Source organism: Physcomitrium patens, chromosome 11, assembly GCF_059467195.1.
Source record: "Physcomitrium patens ecotype Gransden chromosome 11, ASM5946719v1, whole genome shotgun sequence".
NCBI lineage: Eukaryota > Viridiplantae > Streptophyta > Bryopsida > Funariales > Funariaceae > Physcomitrium > Physcomitrium patens.
The window spans coordinates 13,392,428-13,410,606 of NC_143420.1; the positions used below are offsets into that span (position 1 = coordinate 13,392,428).

Consider the following 18,179-nt stretch of genomic DNA (forward strand, 5'->3'; position numbering starts at 1 on the left):
TATTGGAAAGGATATGATATTAGCAAACGTACATGGGAGCAAGCAAAAAATCTTACAAATGTAGCAAAGAAGGTCAAAGCTTTTCATCAACGACATCTATCAAAACGAAGATGAAAGATAGCAAATTTTTTTTATAAAAGATACATAATTTAGAAAAGATTGCATTCTCTCTTCTATCTTTGTTTGTAATTTTTGTATAATTATGGCATTAAAGAGATGGAAAATCAATAGCCAGCGGATTCAATTTAAGAGTCATCATTTGTTGATTTACTAGATGAGACATTGTAATCATCACAACCTTCAAGACAATGTAATATAAATGAAGACCTTCAAGAACAACATACTCTTCCTTAAATAGATGGCAAGATACAACACATTTAGTATCACATCCTGAGAAGAGACTTTCAATGTTTAGTAATTTTATTCGAGGTAAGAACAACTCTTGATGGTATTAAAAATATTTTACTTGAAGAAAATTACAAAGATTTCAACAATGAATAAATAATAGGGTGGTCTTTCTACTGTGGAATGGGATGTTATCAATAGCTAAGAGGACCTATCAACTACCTTGAAAGAGAACAAAGATTAGAGTATGTGGCAAAAATAATTCACTATATCTTAGACTTTCTAAATATGTCATCACCACTCCTTGTAGAATTTGTTTCTAGAAGGGAGAAATAATATCATGGATATAAATCTATTATAATTATTACATATGTAATATAAATAAATAGAAGTATAAATAGATTAATTTTATAATATCTTCTAAAAAAAGCTTTCTAAAAGCTTTCTAGATATTGTTTTGACTTTACATGTGTTTGTACTTGATTGAGGATTAAAAACTTGATCAACAAACAAACTGCATATTACATGTATTGGTAGCTTGTAGAATAAGTTAATTATGTCGTGCTTATATAGAAAAATTACATTATAAATTAAGATACGTATCATACAAATTCAATACATTTTTGGAGGTCCTATAGAACATTGCCACATAGATCCTAAGTAGATAGTATATATAGAGATAAGAGTGAAGCATTCTTTACTATTATTAATTTCTTTCTTACTTCTAATGTAGTTTTAAGAGTCTTTGGTTTCCTTGTCTTTTGGTAATAGCCATTTCACTTTCTTTTTTAATATACATATTTTTTTATTTCTATTTTATCATATTTCTTTGAAAGAATCTTGTTTTTTTATTTTCTTTCATTGAGTTCTTATCCTTAATGATCATCACATGCCTTTCTTTGTTCAAGATTCAATTGTGAAACATACTACTCCAAACTTGCTTCTAATTATTAAATGTTTGATGCTCTTATTTCAGCAATAAATTGAATTATTTTAACTATTTTATTTTAATTATTTCTTAGTAATGGCATTAGAAAAAATTGTGCAAGTGTTTTACAAAAACTTATCTAGTAAAAAAAAAGTCCAAAATCCTTAATCTATTTTTCTATTGAATTGTTAATTCTATGTTTTTTTTTATAAACATCTATTAAAATCATCTAAGATGCTTTTCCAAAAAAAATTCCATAATTTTAATGGATTTAGCAATTTTTTATACAATAGTAAAATACCAAAAAATGCTCTTAACTGAGATCCAATTTGTATTCTTGATGCTTCTTTCAAACATTGTTGCAATTATCCATTATCTTCAAGTAATCGTAAAGTTATACATGTACTTTTAAATTTTGGATGGAAAATTCTATGAATAGTCTTTAAGTGCTCAAATAAATGTGGATCATTATCATGGATCAACAAAAGCCTCAAATAATATCTTTTCTTTATTGTAAGATTTACAAAATATAATCTTTCAATACCAAATCTATGTATTCTTAACATCCACGTCTTTCTTGTCTTATGTCAAATAAAATGTTGTAGAAATTATTGATATATATATATATATATATATATATATATATATATATATATCATCTTGCCATTGCAATTGCTGTACATATCTCAAAAAATAAAATTAATATTATCTTTTGTCTTTTAGTACATTCTAAAATTATAACTACCTCATCATTTGGATCATATACCACTTGATGCATTCTTAAAAGATGAATGGCTAAACAAACAATATTTAGTATTTTTTCATGGATCTGCATGCCAAAAAGTTTTTGAAAAGCTTTTAGAGCTCTAACGTATCTTATATCTAAATATTGTTTGATCTTATCTTGTTGGTTTTTAAATTGCATTGCAATGCAATCATGGCCTTTATAGATATATTTGTAGATATATTTAATAATACAAATAGATGCATATACTTCAATATTAATATGACAATTGTACCTTTGAAATAGTTTTGGATAAAATAGAATAATATTCTTATTATTAACAACCATTCCTTGAACATCAAATATTCTTCTATTATTTTTGTATTGATATTGAAGATATCCATTAATATCCATTGTTGTTTCTTCCACAAACATCTTTAGATACCTCTTTGTATAACAACTCTCTTCCAAACAAGGTGCTTGAGGATTTTGCATTCCACATAGATCATATATTATGCATTGTAAAATAACTTCAAATATCTCTCAATTATTGTCTTTATCTGAAAATTTACAAAAATCATAAAATCAACATCTTTAATGCATCTAATCTTGCTTTCATTATCCAAAAAAATTACGATGTACATATAAGATAGACCTCTTTTTTGAAATTTAATAATATAAAGATGTGCAATAACATGATCAAAGATAACTCTGTTCTATATATCTTTCATAATTGCACATCTCTTGAACTTAAATATATAGACAATCAAATCTAGCCACTTACTTATTCATTGTTATTGAAGCAATTCATTCTACATTTTGGACTATCTTGGATTTGTTGTCATTATCATAAAAATATCAAGATGTTGATAAAACCTTGTAAATTCCATAGAATCTTCAAATATTTCTATCATATATCTTGTACTTTTAATATGTAATGATGGAAGTAAGATCCTATATCCTAAATTATTTAATTCATATTGTCCTTCTTTGGGCCCAATACTTTAATGAGTTATAACAACATCCACCAATCTTTGGTACAAATCAACATATAGATTTCCTTGATTGTAACATAGATATTGCAAATGTGATTTCACAATTGCTATCCATCCATCAACCATAAATTCTTGTAATATCTTTTTTCTATGTAAAATTGTAGAATATTTTGTAGGCCTTAAAAAAAGTTGATAAGCAAAATAATTCATTTGTATAAAGTTGTTGCATCTCAAATCCTCTCATCCAACACATTCTCTTTCTTTAATAATATCCATTACTATATTTTGGGCTTTTAAGTCAAGATGCCATCCAAGGATTCTATGTAGAAAATACAAATCATAGTTAAGGGACAAATAAGCACAATGAATGTCATACATTCTTTTTGATAGTCCATTATTATATCAGCAAATAATAATATCACAAAATACATTATGCTCTAATCTATTTCCAAGCAATATAATAGCAACTTCTTTAAAAGTAGTGAAAAGATCATTTTGGTGTCTATTACTTTCATTCATGAAGTGCAAAGAAATAGTAAGATCTACTTCTACAACTCTTTCATTTTGTGCCTAAGATAGTATTTCAAATGCCTATTTATATAATTCAATAAATAAATTATTTTTCTTCAAAACTTCTCCAAATTTCTACGTAATTTAGCTCAATAAACCTCGATTATGTTTCATTCTTCTATCTTATATAAATAATGTATTATGGATATAGAATTGTGCATAAGTTGGATCTATACCTTCTTTCGGTAATAATACTTCTTCTAAATGGTGTAACTCTCTATTTATTCTAAAATTGTATAGAACAGTTTTTTGAAGCACATATTGATCAATATTTACACCTAAGGATGTAAATACATGTACAACATTGTATTAACAAATGTTTTCTTGAAATTCTCTTACTCTTCCATCCTTGTCTTCAAATGAGCATCTCAAAAGCAAAGATGGAGAAGGTAGAGATAATAGAAAAACTTTTTCTTGACAACAAGATTATCAAAATAATAACAACTCTATTGACAATTAAGCTCAATGTTCATCAAATCAATGTAGTTTGTTACAATGAAGATACAAAACATTCATCTTCCTTAAATTATGTATGGCTTCAAGATTTGTAATTATTTTAGTTTTTCTTTGTACTCTCTCATATTTTCTATATTGTCTTTGAGGAATTAATCTCCAATTCACTATTAAACCTAGAACGATCACAATAGCATAAGTTCCACTAGACAATTTGATTAAGCTTTTTAAGTGTCAAAATTATACCTCCATAAAATTCTAATAAAATCTTGTTATCCAAGTATTTTAGCAAAATTATATAATACCTATAAAATAAAAATGAGTGCATATAGCTTAATTAGTCAAATTATAATACCATAGTATTTTAACAAAAATATTCTAAATCTATGTATCTTTATTAATCTTGATTATACATATTTTTATAATAACTTGCTATAAAAAAAAGTTTAATTTTTCGAAAATAAATAAATAAAATTTATAAATATTTAATTTTTAATTATTAAAAAATTGATATATATATATATATATATATATATATATATATGTATATAAAATTAAATATAAAAATTATCATATAAAAGAAAGAAATGAAATTCTTATAATTAAAATTTTTGTATAGTAATTCTTATTGTAATTGATAATACTTCTAAAATTGCAATGAAACTTTGTTTATCAAGAATTTTATTTATGATGAAGATATAATATAAAATATAATATAATAAATATTATATAAAAATTATAAATATAATTACATAGCTAAAAACTATTAGTATAAAAATATAAAATAAAAAAATTAATTTATTTCTTATAAAATTCTTATATAAATCCTTGTTTAATAATGATATCTTAGCTTTTATTACAGAAAAGAGAAAGATGATTGTCAAAAGATGTGAAATATGTATAGTGTAAAATCAAAAAAGTCAAGTATAAAATTCTTTTATTTATAATTCTTTTATAGAAGGCGTGAGAAAAGTTATTATTCTCTCTTTTCAATCTTCATGCCTACACTCCAAAGTACTTTAAAATAATAATTGTCCAAATTTCCATCCCAATCAGCTATGCAATTTAATTAAAATTTCCATTTGAGCTCTAAATAGTATCTATTTTAGAGCGCTCTTGAATATGTTCCAAACTTGCTCTCAATACTTACTTCATTACAACTCCCTAGTGCAATTTTATATAATTCTTTATTCCATTGTATATCAACAATATTTTCCAATAATTAGGAAAAAAAATATTACTTTTTTCATTATTGTTACAATATTGAGATTGACAAAAAAAAATTGCAAAGTTTGCAACAGCAAAGATGATATAGCAATAAATTTGGACTCTCCACCTTTACTATAAATTGACTAAATCTACAACACGCAATACATTTGAGCTTGAAAAATTATCTTATTAAAATAAATTAGAATAAAATTTTATTCTTATTATACAATATATCTATTATTTCTCTTCTCATACAACTTACCACTTGCATTCAATTGCACATTTACCTCCAATTGTATTTAGTCATAAAAAATAAATAAAAAATAAAATAAAATCTTGTGAATTCTTTATATTGCTGATTGCTACAATAATATAATGTTATTGATAATTATCAATGTTATTAATATAATGTTATTCATTATAATATTATTAATAGAAATATAGATGAAATTTCACCTTGTTTAAAGCATCATTTAAAGTGCAATGAAATAAATTGTTGATAAACAATTTAATCTATGATATTTGTATTAGAATTTGATTTGAATCAAAATGGTTCCAAAATGAAATTTTGCATGACTCAAGACAATATTTCTAACCTTGTCACATGGAAGAATGCACGGTTAATAGTTTCAACAAACAACCTCCACATTCACGTCTAACATCCCTCACTCCAAATGTTGCTTACCAATACATTCTCCTTATCTTGCACCTAAATTTAATACCAAAAATAAGTAATCACCCAACACACTCAATCAATTTCCAACACCATTGAAGTAGAAACAATACAACACACAAAAACTTGTACATTGGGCTATGCCTCATTGCCATTTGTGTTCGTATCAATACACTCAAAGATCAAGGTCAAACATGCACCTAACAAAATTCTATTATCCCTCACAAAATATGCCTAGCCTTGCTGCTGTTTAATTGCCCACTTTTCTCTGAATTATTGAACTTCTCCTTCAATTGCATTCAATCATGGAAGAAAAAAAATTTGAGCTTCAATTGTAAAATTGCAAAATATATATATATATATATTCCCTATGAACTTTGCTTGAGTGCATTTAGTCACAAAATTGTAAAACAAAAATGAGCCTTCTAAACTCTCCATGAATTCTACTTGAGTTTTGATCAAGCTTTTACTTCGTTTTAAACTCTAGACAATGTTAAGTTTTTTGATAAAAAACAAGAGGAGTGCATGTGGTGAATGAAAGCCACCATTTGTTTCCTTGAGCAATCTTAATAAATATATGTGTTAATCATATTTTATCTAAAAATATATTTAAATCCTAAAGAATTCAAACAAGTTTTCTTAAGAATTGTAATAATTGCAATTCTATACATGTAAGAAAAAAAAACATAATAATTTTTTTAAATATTCAAATAAAATATTATAATATTATAATTTAAAAATAAAAAAAATAAAAAATAAAAAAATAAACTTAAATTGAACATACATACATTATATGCTACTTTTTTTAGATATAAAATATTAATAATATTAAAAATAATTTATTAAAATTTTTAAATAAAATAATAATAATTAAATTTCACAATGAAATATATTTATGATTTATATGATAAAAAAATAATCTCAAATATTTGTTTCATATTTGATTATTAAAATCTAATTAAAATGTCAAAAAATTACATAAATATATTTAAATTAATAAAATTTAATTAATTTTAATTAATTTTTTTAAATATAAATAAACATGTTATTTATATTTATTATATTCTTAGAATGAGTATTATTTAAATAACATAAAAATATATAAATAAATTAATAAGATATTTTATTTATTATATACTAAGAAATAACTTAAATATTTGTAAGTCCAAAAGGTATGACAATATATTTAAAATATTTATATAGTATGTAATATAATATTCTTTTTTTTCTCTTCTTTTATATGTATTAGATTATAGGTTCTTTATAAAAATTGTCTTAATTTAGATCTTAACTTTATTTAGTTGATCAAAGAGCTCCAATATTAAAAATAAAAATAAAATTCTTTAATGTTTAATTTATTAAGTCTACAACATTCTATATACATTTAAATGGATCCATTTTTTTCTTCATGAAGAAGACAAGTGTATGTATGAAGTAACTTCCAATCTTCAATCTATATAAAAGTTGCTTTATAATAATTTTTAATAATTAATCAAGAGAAGTAGATTAGAACTAATTGATCTAAAAAAATAAATTTAAAAACTTTGATTGAGTTACTTTATAAGTGGATTTTTAGAACAATGTATCTATGTGAGTCTAATCTAAAAACATCTTTATATTACAGTTTAATACAAACAATTCTTAAAGCTCTAGAAATAAAATGCCAAGATTTTAATTAAGCATTAATTCTAAATAGAAAATTAAATAATAATAATAATAATAATAATAATAGTCTAAAATATGGCTTAGAATAAATTAAGTATAGTCTATAATAGCACAATCTTTGAAAACCAGGTACCTATCATCTTTTTCAACATTTAAAATAAATTTCTATAATAAGATATATAACTTCTACTAATATACACTCATATTGATTCTATAAGAGTGATTGAATTATATAGAATAGAAATAAAAATAGGTTCAAAATGTATAGAATGCACAATAATTATAAAAATAATACTAATTAAGTATAGTGAGGAAGATTAATAACTCTACTTGAAGTTTTTTTGTAGACATAAAGTGGTAGGAATTTACATGCTTTAGTATATTTTTAACAACTACTAATCATTACAAAGGGTATATCTTTTCTTTGTGTGTGTGTATATATATATATATAGGCTTCCTAATCCTTTTATTGTTCACAAATATTTCTTATTATTTATAGTTTTAATATCAAAGAATTTGCATTCATTACATTATCTTCTATTGCATCAATTTGCATACTTGTTATTAATTGCAATCTTGAATTTTCTTTATTTTTTCTCTTCAATAATTGTTACTTGTAATTTCATGATTAAAAAAAATATTGATGTTTTTTATTTTCAAAATACCAAAAATACTTACATCTTTAGGTATATATATATATATATATATATATATATATATATATATATATATATATATATATATATATATATATATTAAAAATTGGCACTAAGAAGATAGGATCTAATTTTGACAATACTTTTACTGTGTAAATGTTTTTAAAGATATACAATTAAAAATTGACATTTATTTCAAACATGTTTAGATCCATCTATTTTTTTGATAATTTTCTTATTTATTGCAATATAATTCTTGTCAGATACTACAAATTTATTATAATAAAAATTACTTAAATTGAACCAATTATAAAATAAAATTGTATTAATTTATTTATTTTTATTCTTTTATTAATATTTTCTATTTGTGCTATTTAATACTAAATAAAGTATTAAATATTGTGAATTAATTTAGTTATTATAACTTGATAAAATTGAATTTTTGATAATTTAAATATCTAAATTTATTTAAAATAATTATACAAAAAATTCAAAGTAATGTAATTTATTAATAATATTAACACAACTAATTGCCACTTGTAACATTTATAATAATATATGACCACAACTTTTAATTGCAATGTGAATAAAAATTCTTTATATTTTCTTTTTTTAAAAAAAATAATCAATTATAATAAGATTAGCTAAAACCTCTTTAAAAAATTTATTGTACCAAAGACTTATCTTTGTAAGTATAAGCTTATTTATTTAAGTAATATACTTGAAATGATCATGTTAAAAGCCCAATAAATTCAATTGAACAAAGCTCTCTTCAACAATATAGCCCCTCATTAAAATAGTACAATTTTTTGTTTATAAAACTAAAATATCCATATTTTTTACTATTTTTTTTTTCTTTTTAGAAAATTACAACTTGTCAACCATTATCAATTGATGGTGTTGTAATCCAAAAAAAATTAATGCAAATGAAAGATGATTTTAAAAAAAATCAAATTTATTCTGGAAATTTTAAAGTAAATTTTTCTTCGATCAGAGACAATTAGCAGTCAAGATGAATTTTGAAATAAAAATATTCATACAACAAAATGTTTCGATTGTTTTTGAGAAAAAAATGTAATAAAAAAAACATTCCTTCAATGTTTTTCCTTTTTCCTTTTATTTATTTTTTTTATTTTTTTCTTGTTGGCGCTCTTATTCTAAACTCATATTTCTTGATTAAAGTACCAGTACTCAAGAATCAAGTCTTACCTCTCTTACTATATATATATATATATAGATAATAAAATAAATGGCCTCTATCTTGATTAATTGAAATAGGCATCTTATTTTAGGCAAGGAGCCAATGTGGTGGCTTGTCACTAACGTTCTTTAAATATTCAATTATTATCATTTTTATTAAACTTTAATTTCTTTATTGGTTTGAATATCATAAAATTATAATTAAACGCTTAAATATAATTATGAACAAAAATAAACATCTTCAATCTCAAGGAAGTTTTGAACAACAAAATAACAACATTTTGTTTTGATTATAATGTGTATTTGCAGGTGTGGTATATTTATAATGTACATTTTCCTCTTTACAACTCTTAGTGACTTAAGTACTATTAATACTATACTTTGTATTATTTTAAATAAAAAAACAAAAATATAATAAAATCTTTGAGCTCAATGTGATTGCTAAAAAATATTTTTACAACATTTAACTGACTGTTTTTATCTTACACATGTGAAAATTTCATTTATATGGAATAATGAAATATTACAATTTTTTTACATATATGAAGCACTCGTAAACAAACATTAAAAAAGAAAAAAAGAAAACAATCGTCAAGCTTTCATATCTATCCAGCATAGCATATAAACTTATGCATAACTTATTTTTAAAGTGATCTCTGATTTTAAATTGCATATGTTGTGGAGAATATTTTTGAAAAATTTAAGAAAACCTATGTTTACTATGTTTTGAATTGTTGTTAAAAAAATCAATGCTTATGTGGCATTTCATACATATATGCAACATTTTATTTTCAAAACTGCATTTTTTTCTACTATTTTTTGTAATTAATTTTTCAAATTATATATATATAATAAATATATATAATAATAGATTTCTATTTTTATTATTGTATTGAAATTAATATAAAATTAATTCTTTCAGAAACAAAATAAAAAGTTTTGAAGTCAGATAATTACATATACTAAATTTAATAATATCTAAAAATATGTAAACCTAATTAAAAAATCAGTGAAAAAGATAAATTAAGAATTTCCCAAAATTACGGTTTCTGAGTTAGAATGGATGTTCGTCATCTAAATAACGAGAACGACGAGACGAAAGCTGAGCAATAACAAAAACATCCATCGTACATCCATTTCATCATTCATCTACGAGACGAGAAAGAACAAACGAAAGATGAAAATTGAGAAACGACATTCGTTCACCCACGTCACCATGCGAACGACGAGAAAGAGGGGGATATGGATGAAATATTTCGAATATCATTCGTTTATCCCGTCGAGGCCACCGAAGTCCACGGTGCAACAAGCACTGCGACCGCCACACAACTGGACGCGACGTCGAACTTCGACCAGCTCACTCTCATCGCACCCACTCCGGCACCGCACCATCACCGCGCTCCGTTTTATTCTCTACGCGTCCTCGCATGCTCGCTCACTTCCGGCTCTCGCTTCTTCTTCGTGGATTACACAGGATTTGCCGTTTTCCGGAGCCATTTTGGTGTTTTTAAGCGCCATAACGAAGTCTTAGGGTTCTGTATGAGAGGGTTCACACGCATCGAGATTCGTGGACTTGCGAGATCGCGGTCTCCAGAGGAATTTTGACGTAAACGTCGCATAATTTGGTACTCTTGAGGTTGTGGTGGTGGTATCGGTGAGTTTTGAGGGGCAGGGTGGGTGTAATTGAAGTGTTGGGTGATGCGTCGAATCGTGGAGTTCTGATGAGATTCTTGCCGTGGAGCGTTCAATTCGCAGATGGCTGCCGCAGGTAGAGTTCCCGAATGGTAGGCTGAAGTTAATAATCTGATTTTTCGTGTGTGTGTGTGTGTGTTATTTATTTATTTATTTGTTGTTCCGAAGGTCGTTGACTCTGAGGCTTGGTTTGATTTTTGTACGTTGATTTTTTCTTATTTGTATCTAGAATATGTACGTAAGTCTTATGTTTGATTAGTCTGTGCGAAGTGTCAGTAGCGCTTTTGGTGCTCGGTTTCCTTGTCTCTAGATTATTCGGATTTCTTGCAGCTTTGCTTGTACAATAGAGAGCTGGTAAGGCGATGAGGGTTTGGAGACGTGTTGTCGTTGATTGTATGGAGTATTTCTTCAGTAGTCCTTCTTTCAGTTCATATAGCTTTGGTGTTTGCGGAGTCAGCACACTTTTCCTCGTATGATTCTTCTTTGTGTTAATTATAATTGTTTCTGTTGAGTTCACTTGTTGGCGTTCGGTTTTCAACTATGGACAATGAGTTCAGATACGTTTCTGCAGTATTTGGTTGTAGAATAGGGATATGAAGTATGTCACACTTCATGCCTTCCAGTACCAGCATAGAATAATGGAAAGGGTGGCTTTATATCGCAATTGTGGTGAAATGAATTTTTTCCCTAATTGCGAGAGGGTAGTAATTGCATTCAAGTTTTGTGTATGTTTTCCGATCTGTATGTCTTGGTTTCTTTTTCTCATCACAAAGCATGCGCTCAACTCAAGATTTGTCAGTTGAAGTACTAAGCTCGTAACAAGCTTCATAAGAAGCACTTAGCTCAGACTTGAAGACTTCAGTGTCTTATTCGACTTATGGGAATATGTGTCTAAGCTGTATACATTTCAGCTGCTCAAGTTACAGTGGTTTAGAGTGGTATTTAACTTTGTCTATTCGTGGCCATCTTTAGTCGATTTTTGAAGTGCATTTCCACATGCATTAATGCTTAATTGTTGAGTGTGAATCTTAAAGTCGTGTCATTCAATCCAAGGTTATGTTCAAGTGTGATTATGTCTTTTACACGAGATATTTTATCAGCAACTTGTACTAACGTGCTGAATTTCCCTAAATGCAGGGCGTCAAGCTCCTCTTAAGCCTTGGGAACGCGCAGGAACACAAACCAGCAGCGCTGCTAGCGGACCCTCCCCATTTGCACCTTCTTCAAATACCACCAGCACTGCTGCGACTGTTTCTAGTGCCGGCGTTACTGATGCTGGAAAGCTTGACGAAAATGGGATTGCGAATCAAACAGGAGCAGTTGCTGGGCGACCGAATCCTCCTAGACCATGGGAGCAGAATTCTACTGGTAAGCAGTTTTGCTTCTAAATTCCTCGTTCAATTTAACACCAACGATCGAATTATTGTAACCAGATGGTATGTGTTGAGCGGTTTCTTTATTTATGCCCTTGATGATTCTATTTTATGACCTGACTTTATTGTTTTTGCTCCTACTTTATATCATATTATATGTTGATTTAAAAAATAAAAAATAAAAAATAAAAAAAGCTCCCTTCTTCTCCATGTCTTTTGGTAATACGTTTTAGCTGAGGCATAACATGCTCAAACTGTGGGGTTTCGAATGTCTGTTGATTGCCACAGGCTATGGGGGCGTGGTGAACAGTTACAATAGGCCTTCAATGTACGGCTCAGGTTCAACCTTGGGTGGTTATGGCGGCAGCAGCTATGGTGGTGTAGGAGGTTATGGTGGTACATATGGAAGTTCTTATGGGGGTATGGGGGGTTATGGAAGCAGTTATGGAGGCTTAGGCAGTAGTTATGGGGGTGGTTTGTACAATAGAGGTTTGGGCAGTACTTATGGTGGATACGGAGGGATGGGTGGTTATGGGGGTATGGGAGGATACGGGGGAGGGATGGGCGGATATGGTGGCATGGGTGGGCCAGGAGCCATGGGTCCTTACGGTTATGGAGGCCAAGGTGATCCGAATAATCCGATGGGAGGAGAACCCCCTCAAGCACCAAACTTCTGGCAGCAAATGCTTCGAGGGGTATGCAGCTTTTGACTGATGTTGTGTGTTGCTTCTGGTGGTCTTTGCAATGTCTTTTAACGACGTGTGTAGGCTAAGAGAAATGTGTAAAGTAATGGGCAGCTGCCGGGTATATACAATTGTGAGATAAAGATTGCTGCCATGCTAATGTCCTTACCAGTTAAGGAGCTAAATCAGCAGTCTTGTATATTTTGGAATGTCGTTGTAAACGAGACTCTGTGCCTTTGTGCATGTTAAGACTGCACAAACATGTGCGGGCTGGTTCTGAAACCGCACTGGTGGCTTTTGCAGTTGAATGGGTTTTTGACCTTTTTTGGAAGACTTTCTATGCTCGTGGACGAGAACACGCATGCATTGCACTTTTTTATAACCGCATTGCTCCAAGTACGTGCACGTTATTGCGTTTATTATTATTATTATTATTATTATTATTATTATTATTATTTTGTGTGTGTTCCATCATGTCATCTCGAACTTGAGACATAGTATTTTTTTTATTTTTTTTTGTTCTTGTAATGTTGGTTGCAAAGTTGCTGCAATGATGTCGGGATCCACTTCAAGATTATATTGATGTCGTTATGAATGCTAACAATGCTTATTTTGTTTTGAACAGTTGTTCGACCGGGCTGGAGTGCTTTATGGAGAGCTTGCTCGATTTGTTCTTCGAATGCTTGGTGTGAAGAGCAAAGCTCGTACAAAGATTGCAACCCCTCCACCAGCTCTGCCTGGTCCTGGTGGCGATGGATCCAACTTCGATGCTGTATGGGGCAATGCTCCCACTGGTGGCTTCCCTTAAAACAGAGTTGCAAGTATGCCTCTTTTGATTCAAGCTAACTAGCTACATACAAGAACTATTTCCAATCTGTGGAAATGCAAGGATGTGCCACAGACCATTATCTGTTATTCATAATCCTATTGCACATTTACAGCAAGAACCTCATCCATAGACGCATACGATCTTATGAATGTCGAACGTATTCTCATAGAAGATGTAGAGCAGAGTAGGTGATAAGCTGTGGAGCCTGAAGTTTAGCAGTGTCTCCTCGGCGCTTCTCATACAAAGCATAAATGGTTGTCGAAGGTTGTGAGTGAGGTGGGAAAAGAGTTCGGTGCAGTGAACGAACGGCAGGACTAGTAGTAGGCAGAATACCTCACACAGTACAACTCCTAGATTCTGTGAAGTATACTGAGTTGTATTAGTTCTAAGTACGATGTGGATGTGCACGCGTGTCATACTTGTTTTGTTCACTGTTTCCTACAACTATTGCTGACTAGCACAAGGCAGTGGCATTCTCTGTATCCGTATTTATTCTAGTGGTGTTGGATATGACCTCAATTGTAGGTTTGATGCGTAACCGTTGTTTCACTGGCCACATCAAGCAGATGGATCTTAACATCGTTCTCTACATATGACCAGGTTACTGGGTGTAATGAAATTGGATTCTATTCAGATTCTCCAAGATTTTCTTTCTTCCTTTCTAAACTTCAAGGTTGGATCCACATTGAAACTCGTGAATTACAGAAAATGATAAACCATGAGATTTTTTTATTATGTTTGCTTCTTACTAATTTAAATATCTTATTTTAAATTAACTCTTCATATTAAATTTTAACATGTCTTTTAGATAGGAAATACACACACATATATATATATATATATATATATTTATATACATTAGAATGTATTCATTTGTTATTGTTTTTGTGTTTAGTCTAATTATTGTTGTTGGCTTCAATGAAATTATGAGTTATAGTTGATGACTATAACATATTAAAAGCTCTTGTTGGGTGTTCATGGTTAACAATCAAAATATTTCTTTGGTAATCTAATAATTGTTTGGTAGTTTTTAAAGCAAAAATAACTTGTTTTTTGAATGTAGCTATTATAGTATGATAAGTGCAAGTCACAATAGTTCCACATAGAAATAGAATATTTGTACCTAAAAAAAGAATTCTCTAAGAGTTTAAAACTGTAATTTCTTTAAAGTATCAAGTATCTCTAATTTTATATGTAGGCACTAAAGAAGAATGATAAAAAGCCCAAAAGAAAGTTTAAGAAACATGACTTTAAATATAATAAGCAATAATATACTATAATAATGTTTTAATTTGACCACTACTGTATGATGTCTTTTATTAGAAAACTTATGTATAACAATATATACAAACATAATATAAAATCATTTCAATTTCTAATCTGAGAAGTACTTCATGTATTGTAAATTAGTGCAGATACACAATGCTACTGATTGTACTTGGTAAATCTTCTTATGAATTCTAAAAGAGATGGACTTGAATCTACTACATGATAGTGATACTTTTGACAAGCACGCATAATTTATCCTCTATTTGTTTTTTAGTTCAATTTATATGATACTTGAGAACCATGGTTATGCAAAGGTACAACTTCTACAATAATGGATAGGGATTAAGAAAAACCCATGCCCGCTAAACAATATGGAAACCTTTAACTTGTATTGTTCACTTTTTTTAGATCTTAATCTTTGATCTCAGATGATTTTTTTTTTTTTTTTTTTTTTTTTTTTTTGCAATAGTAATATTCTTAATATCTTCATTTGTGCAATCCACAAATTATTGTTGTTGGTATCATGGTATTTATTGTCTTAATAGCAATTTCTTACCTACACTGTAATTCTATAGTCGATCAATTCTACCATTTTAATATTGTATTGTAAACAATTGTTTTTAATTTATCAAATATTTACTTGATTGAAATTAATATCAAGTTAATTATATATACATTTTATTTCTAAAATATTATTTTAATAGAATTGCATTGAAATATAGAATAATTAATATATTAAAGAAACATTCTGATCTTTAATAGAAAATTATATGAAAACAATCATGTGGACAAGAAAGTGAGGAAACAAAGAGATTTATTATGATTTAAAAGAGTGTTGCCAAATCCAAAACTGACCCAAGTTTTATTTCTTTGTAGACTACCTTTCACAGAGACTTATTCATTTATGATGATTTGTTTTAAACATAATTTTTAGAGCAGGTTCTATAATTAACTTTTTATCAAATGGAAATTTCAAGAAATTATCATGAAAAAATAAAATTCTAAAATATAATCTTACAATGAAAATTGTAAATATTATTATTTTTTAACTTCAAAATAACCAGTTCATTTTCTAAGACAAACAAAAATTTATGAAAGGAATTTCGTTATCAGCAATACTTTTGAAGGATAACATGCTTGTGAAATGAATTTCATGTCTTCAAAATAATATAAAAAAAATGAACATCAATAATGCTCACAATTCATTCTTTGCTCTAATATTTACATTTGATATTCTACTTGTTGTCACATTAGTTTTATTGTTGTTATTGTTGTTTTATTTTCTTCTTCTTTTTCCTCTATTAATTTCAAATATTGCTGTTTAAAAGGTAGATTTAATCCGTTTGTTGCAGTATTTATAATTTGATTTTTATAATTGGGTAAAGTGGAGTATTCAGTTAGATAATAGTCATGGTTGTGGAATTGCAACAAAGTCAATATGCAAAAAAGTGAAACAATTACTTTACAAAAGTAGTTTATTAAGTGACACTATTATTGTATTCATTTGCTTGTGCACAAAATTACATCTTTGCAAGGTTTATTGATTTAGACCTACTGCAACCAAGATGAATAAAGATAAAATGGATGAATGATAAAATCTGAAGTTGAAGTAGAAAAATATAAAACTTTAAGACTAACATTTATATATATATATATATATATATCCATACTTCCTTCAGAAAAGAAATTACAAAATCATTATCAAGAACATGACTTTATTTTTTTTATTTTTCTAAATATTAAAATTTGAATAAATAAACACTAGAATCAAAATCATAAATTAATTAATTAATAAATAAACAATAGTATATAGAAACAGAGTGTAATACTAGGATGGCTAAACCAAGATTAAACAAAGTTTGATAACCAGAGCATGAATAAGATTTGTAAAAAAACAAATTTGATGCAATTGAATATAACTATTTGTACATTTATTGAAATCACTAATGTGTTATTTTCCAACGTGCATCTGAAAATTACAATGCAAGTGCACAATTTCTAAATGTTTTTTTTTGCCAAGAATGCAAACCTTGTAAAAACATTTGACCTATAAGAAATAGAAAGAGTTATACCAAAAGAAAAGAAAAAATTAAAAATTAAGAAACGTAAAAAAAATAAAGCCATTTCTTACAGGGTTTATTTTTAAATTTTGATAGAATATATATATTTTTTTATTATATGAGATGTTTCTTAAAATGTGATATTATTTTTTACCATTCTAATATCAAAAACAAAATTCTTCAGTTTTTGATAGTTTGATTTCAGTACTTGGCCATAAATCAAGCATTTAAGATTCTAGTATGAAAATGTAATATGATGACATGTTGACACCATTCACATAATTGAAGTTGTTCAATATGAACACAATAGAATAATAGAAAAATTTACTGCATTGAAATGACACACAACCACTCAAAAAACCAACAGCGTATGATTTTCAAATAAAATAAAAAAAATAGCTGCTATACAATAATCTTGAGGAGAGAATGCATGTGAAGCTTTTGCATTGTATTAGGTACAAAGGCACGTTTCAAATGAATGTTAAAACATTTGAAACAAGTGACAAACCTTATGTACACGCCCAATGTCGAGGTCCTTTCAACACCAAAAAAGCATAATGTTTGGCGTCTTTTGTTTTTGTTTTTGTTTTGTTTTGTTTTGTTTTTTTTTTTTTTTGTGTGTTTTTTTTAAAACTTTTTTGTATAGATCTTTCAATGAGACATTCAGTTGAGCACATGTGATAAGTTCACTTTTGTTATTGTCAATTGAAGTGACTCTGACATTTCATGAGGTCAAAAGCCAAGAAATAAGAAAAAGAAAGAAAGAAGCTCTAGAATCCCATTCCCAAAGAAGGCTTTCACTTTCTCTACAAAAATACCATTTTCTTGCAATCCTTGTGTTTTATGATTTGACCT

General features: G+C 27.7%; 1 protein-coding gene across 1 annotated transcript; it reads left to right on the plus strand.

The window, feature by feature from the left end:
• Positions 1-10,786: 10,786 nt before the first annotated feature.
• Positions 10,787-14,477, plus strand: LOC112288976 (peroxisomal membrane protein 13). The gene is made up of 5 exons (XM_024533796.3): positions 10,787-11,186; positions 12,248-12,478; positions 12,772-13,178; positions 13,470-13,562; positions 13,792-14,477. The coding sequence occupies exons 1-5, from the start codon at positions 11,174-11,176 to the stop codon at positions 13,972-13,974; spliced, it is 927 nt and encodes a 308-aa protein (XP_024389564.1). The 5' UTR covers positions 10,787-11,173; the 3' UTR covers positions 13,975-14,477.
• Positions 14,478-18,179: the final 3,702 nt, after the last annotated feature.

Bases quoted from the DNA above. Each gene is read 5' to 3' on its own strand.
- LOC112288976 (XM_024533796.3), top strand. The intron at 12,479-12,771 runs GTAAGCAGTTTT...TGATTGCCACAG, and splicing joins ATGGGAGCAGAATTCTACTG to GCTATGGGGGCGTGGTGAAC. The intron at 13,179-13,469 runs GTATGCAGCTTT...TGGCTTTTGCAG, and splicing joins GGCAGCAAATGCTTCGAGGG to TTGAATGGGTTTTTGACCTT.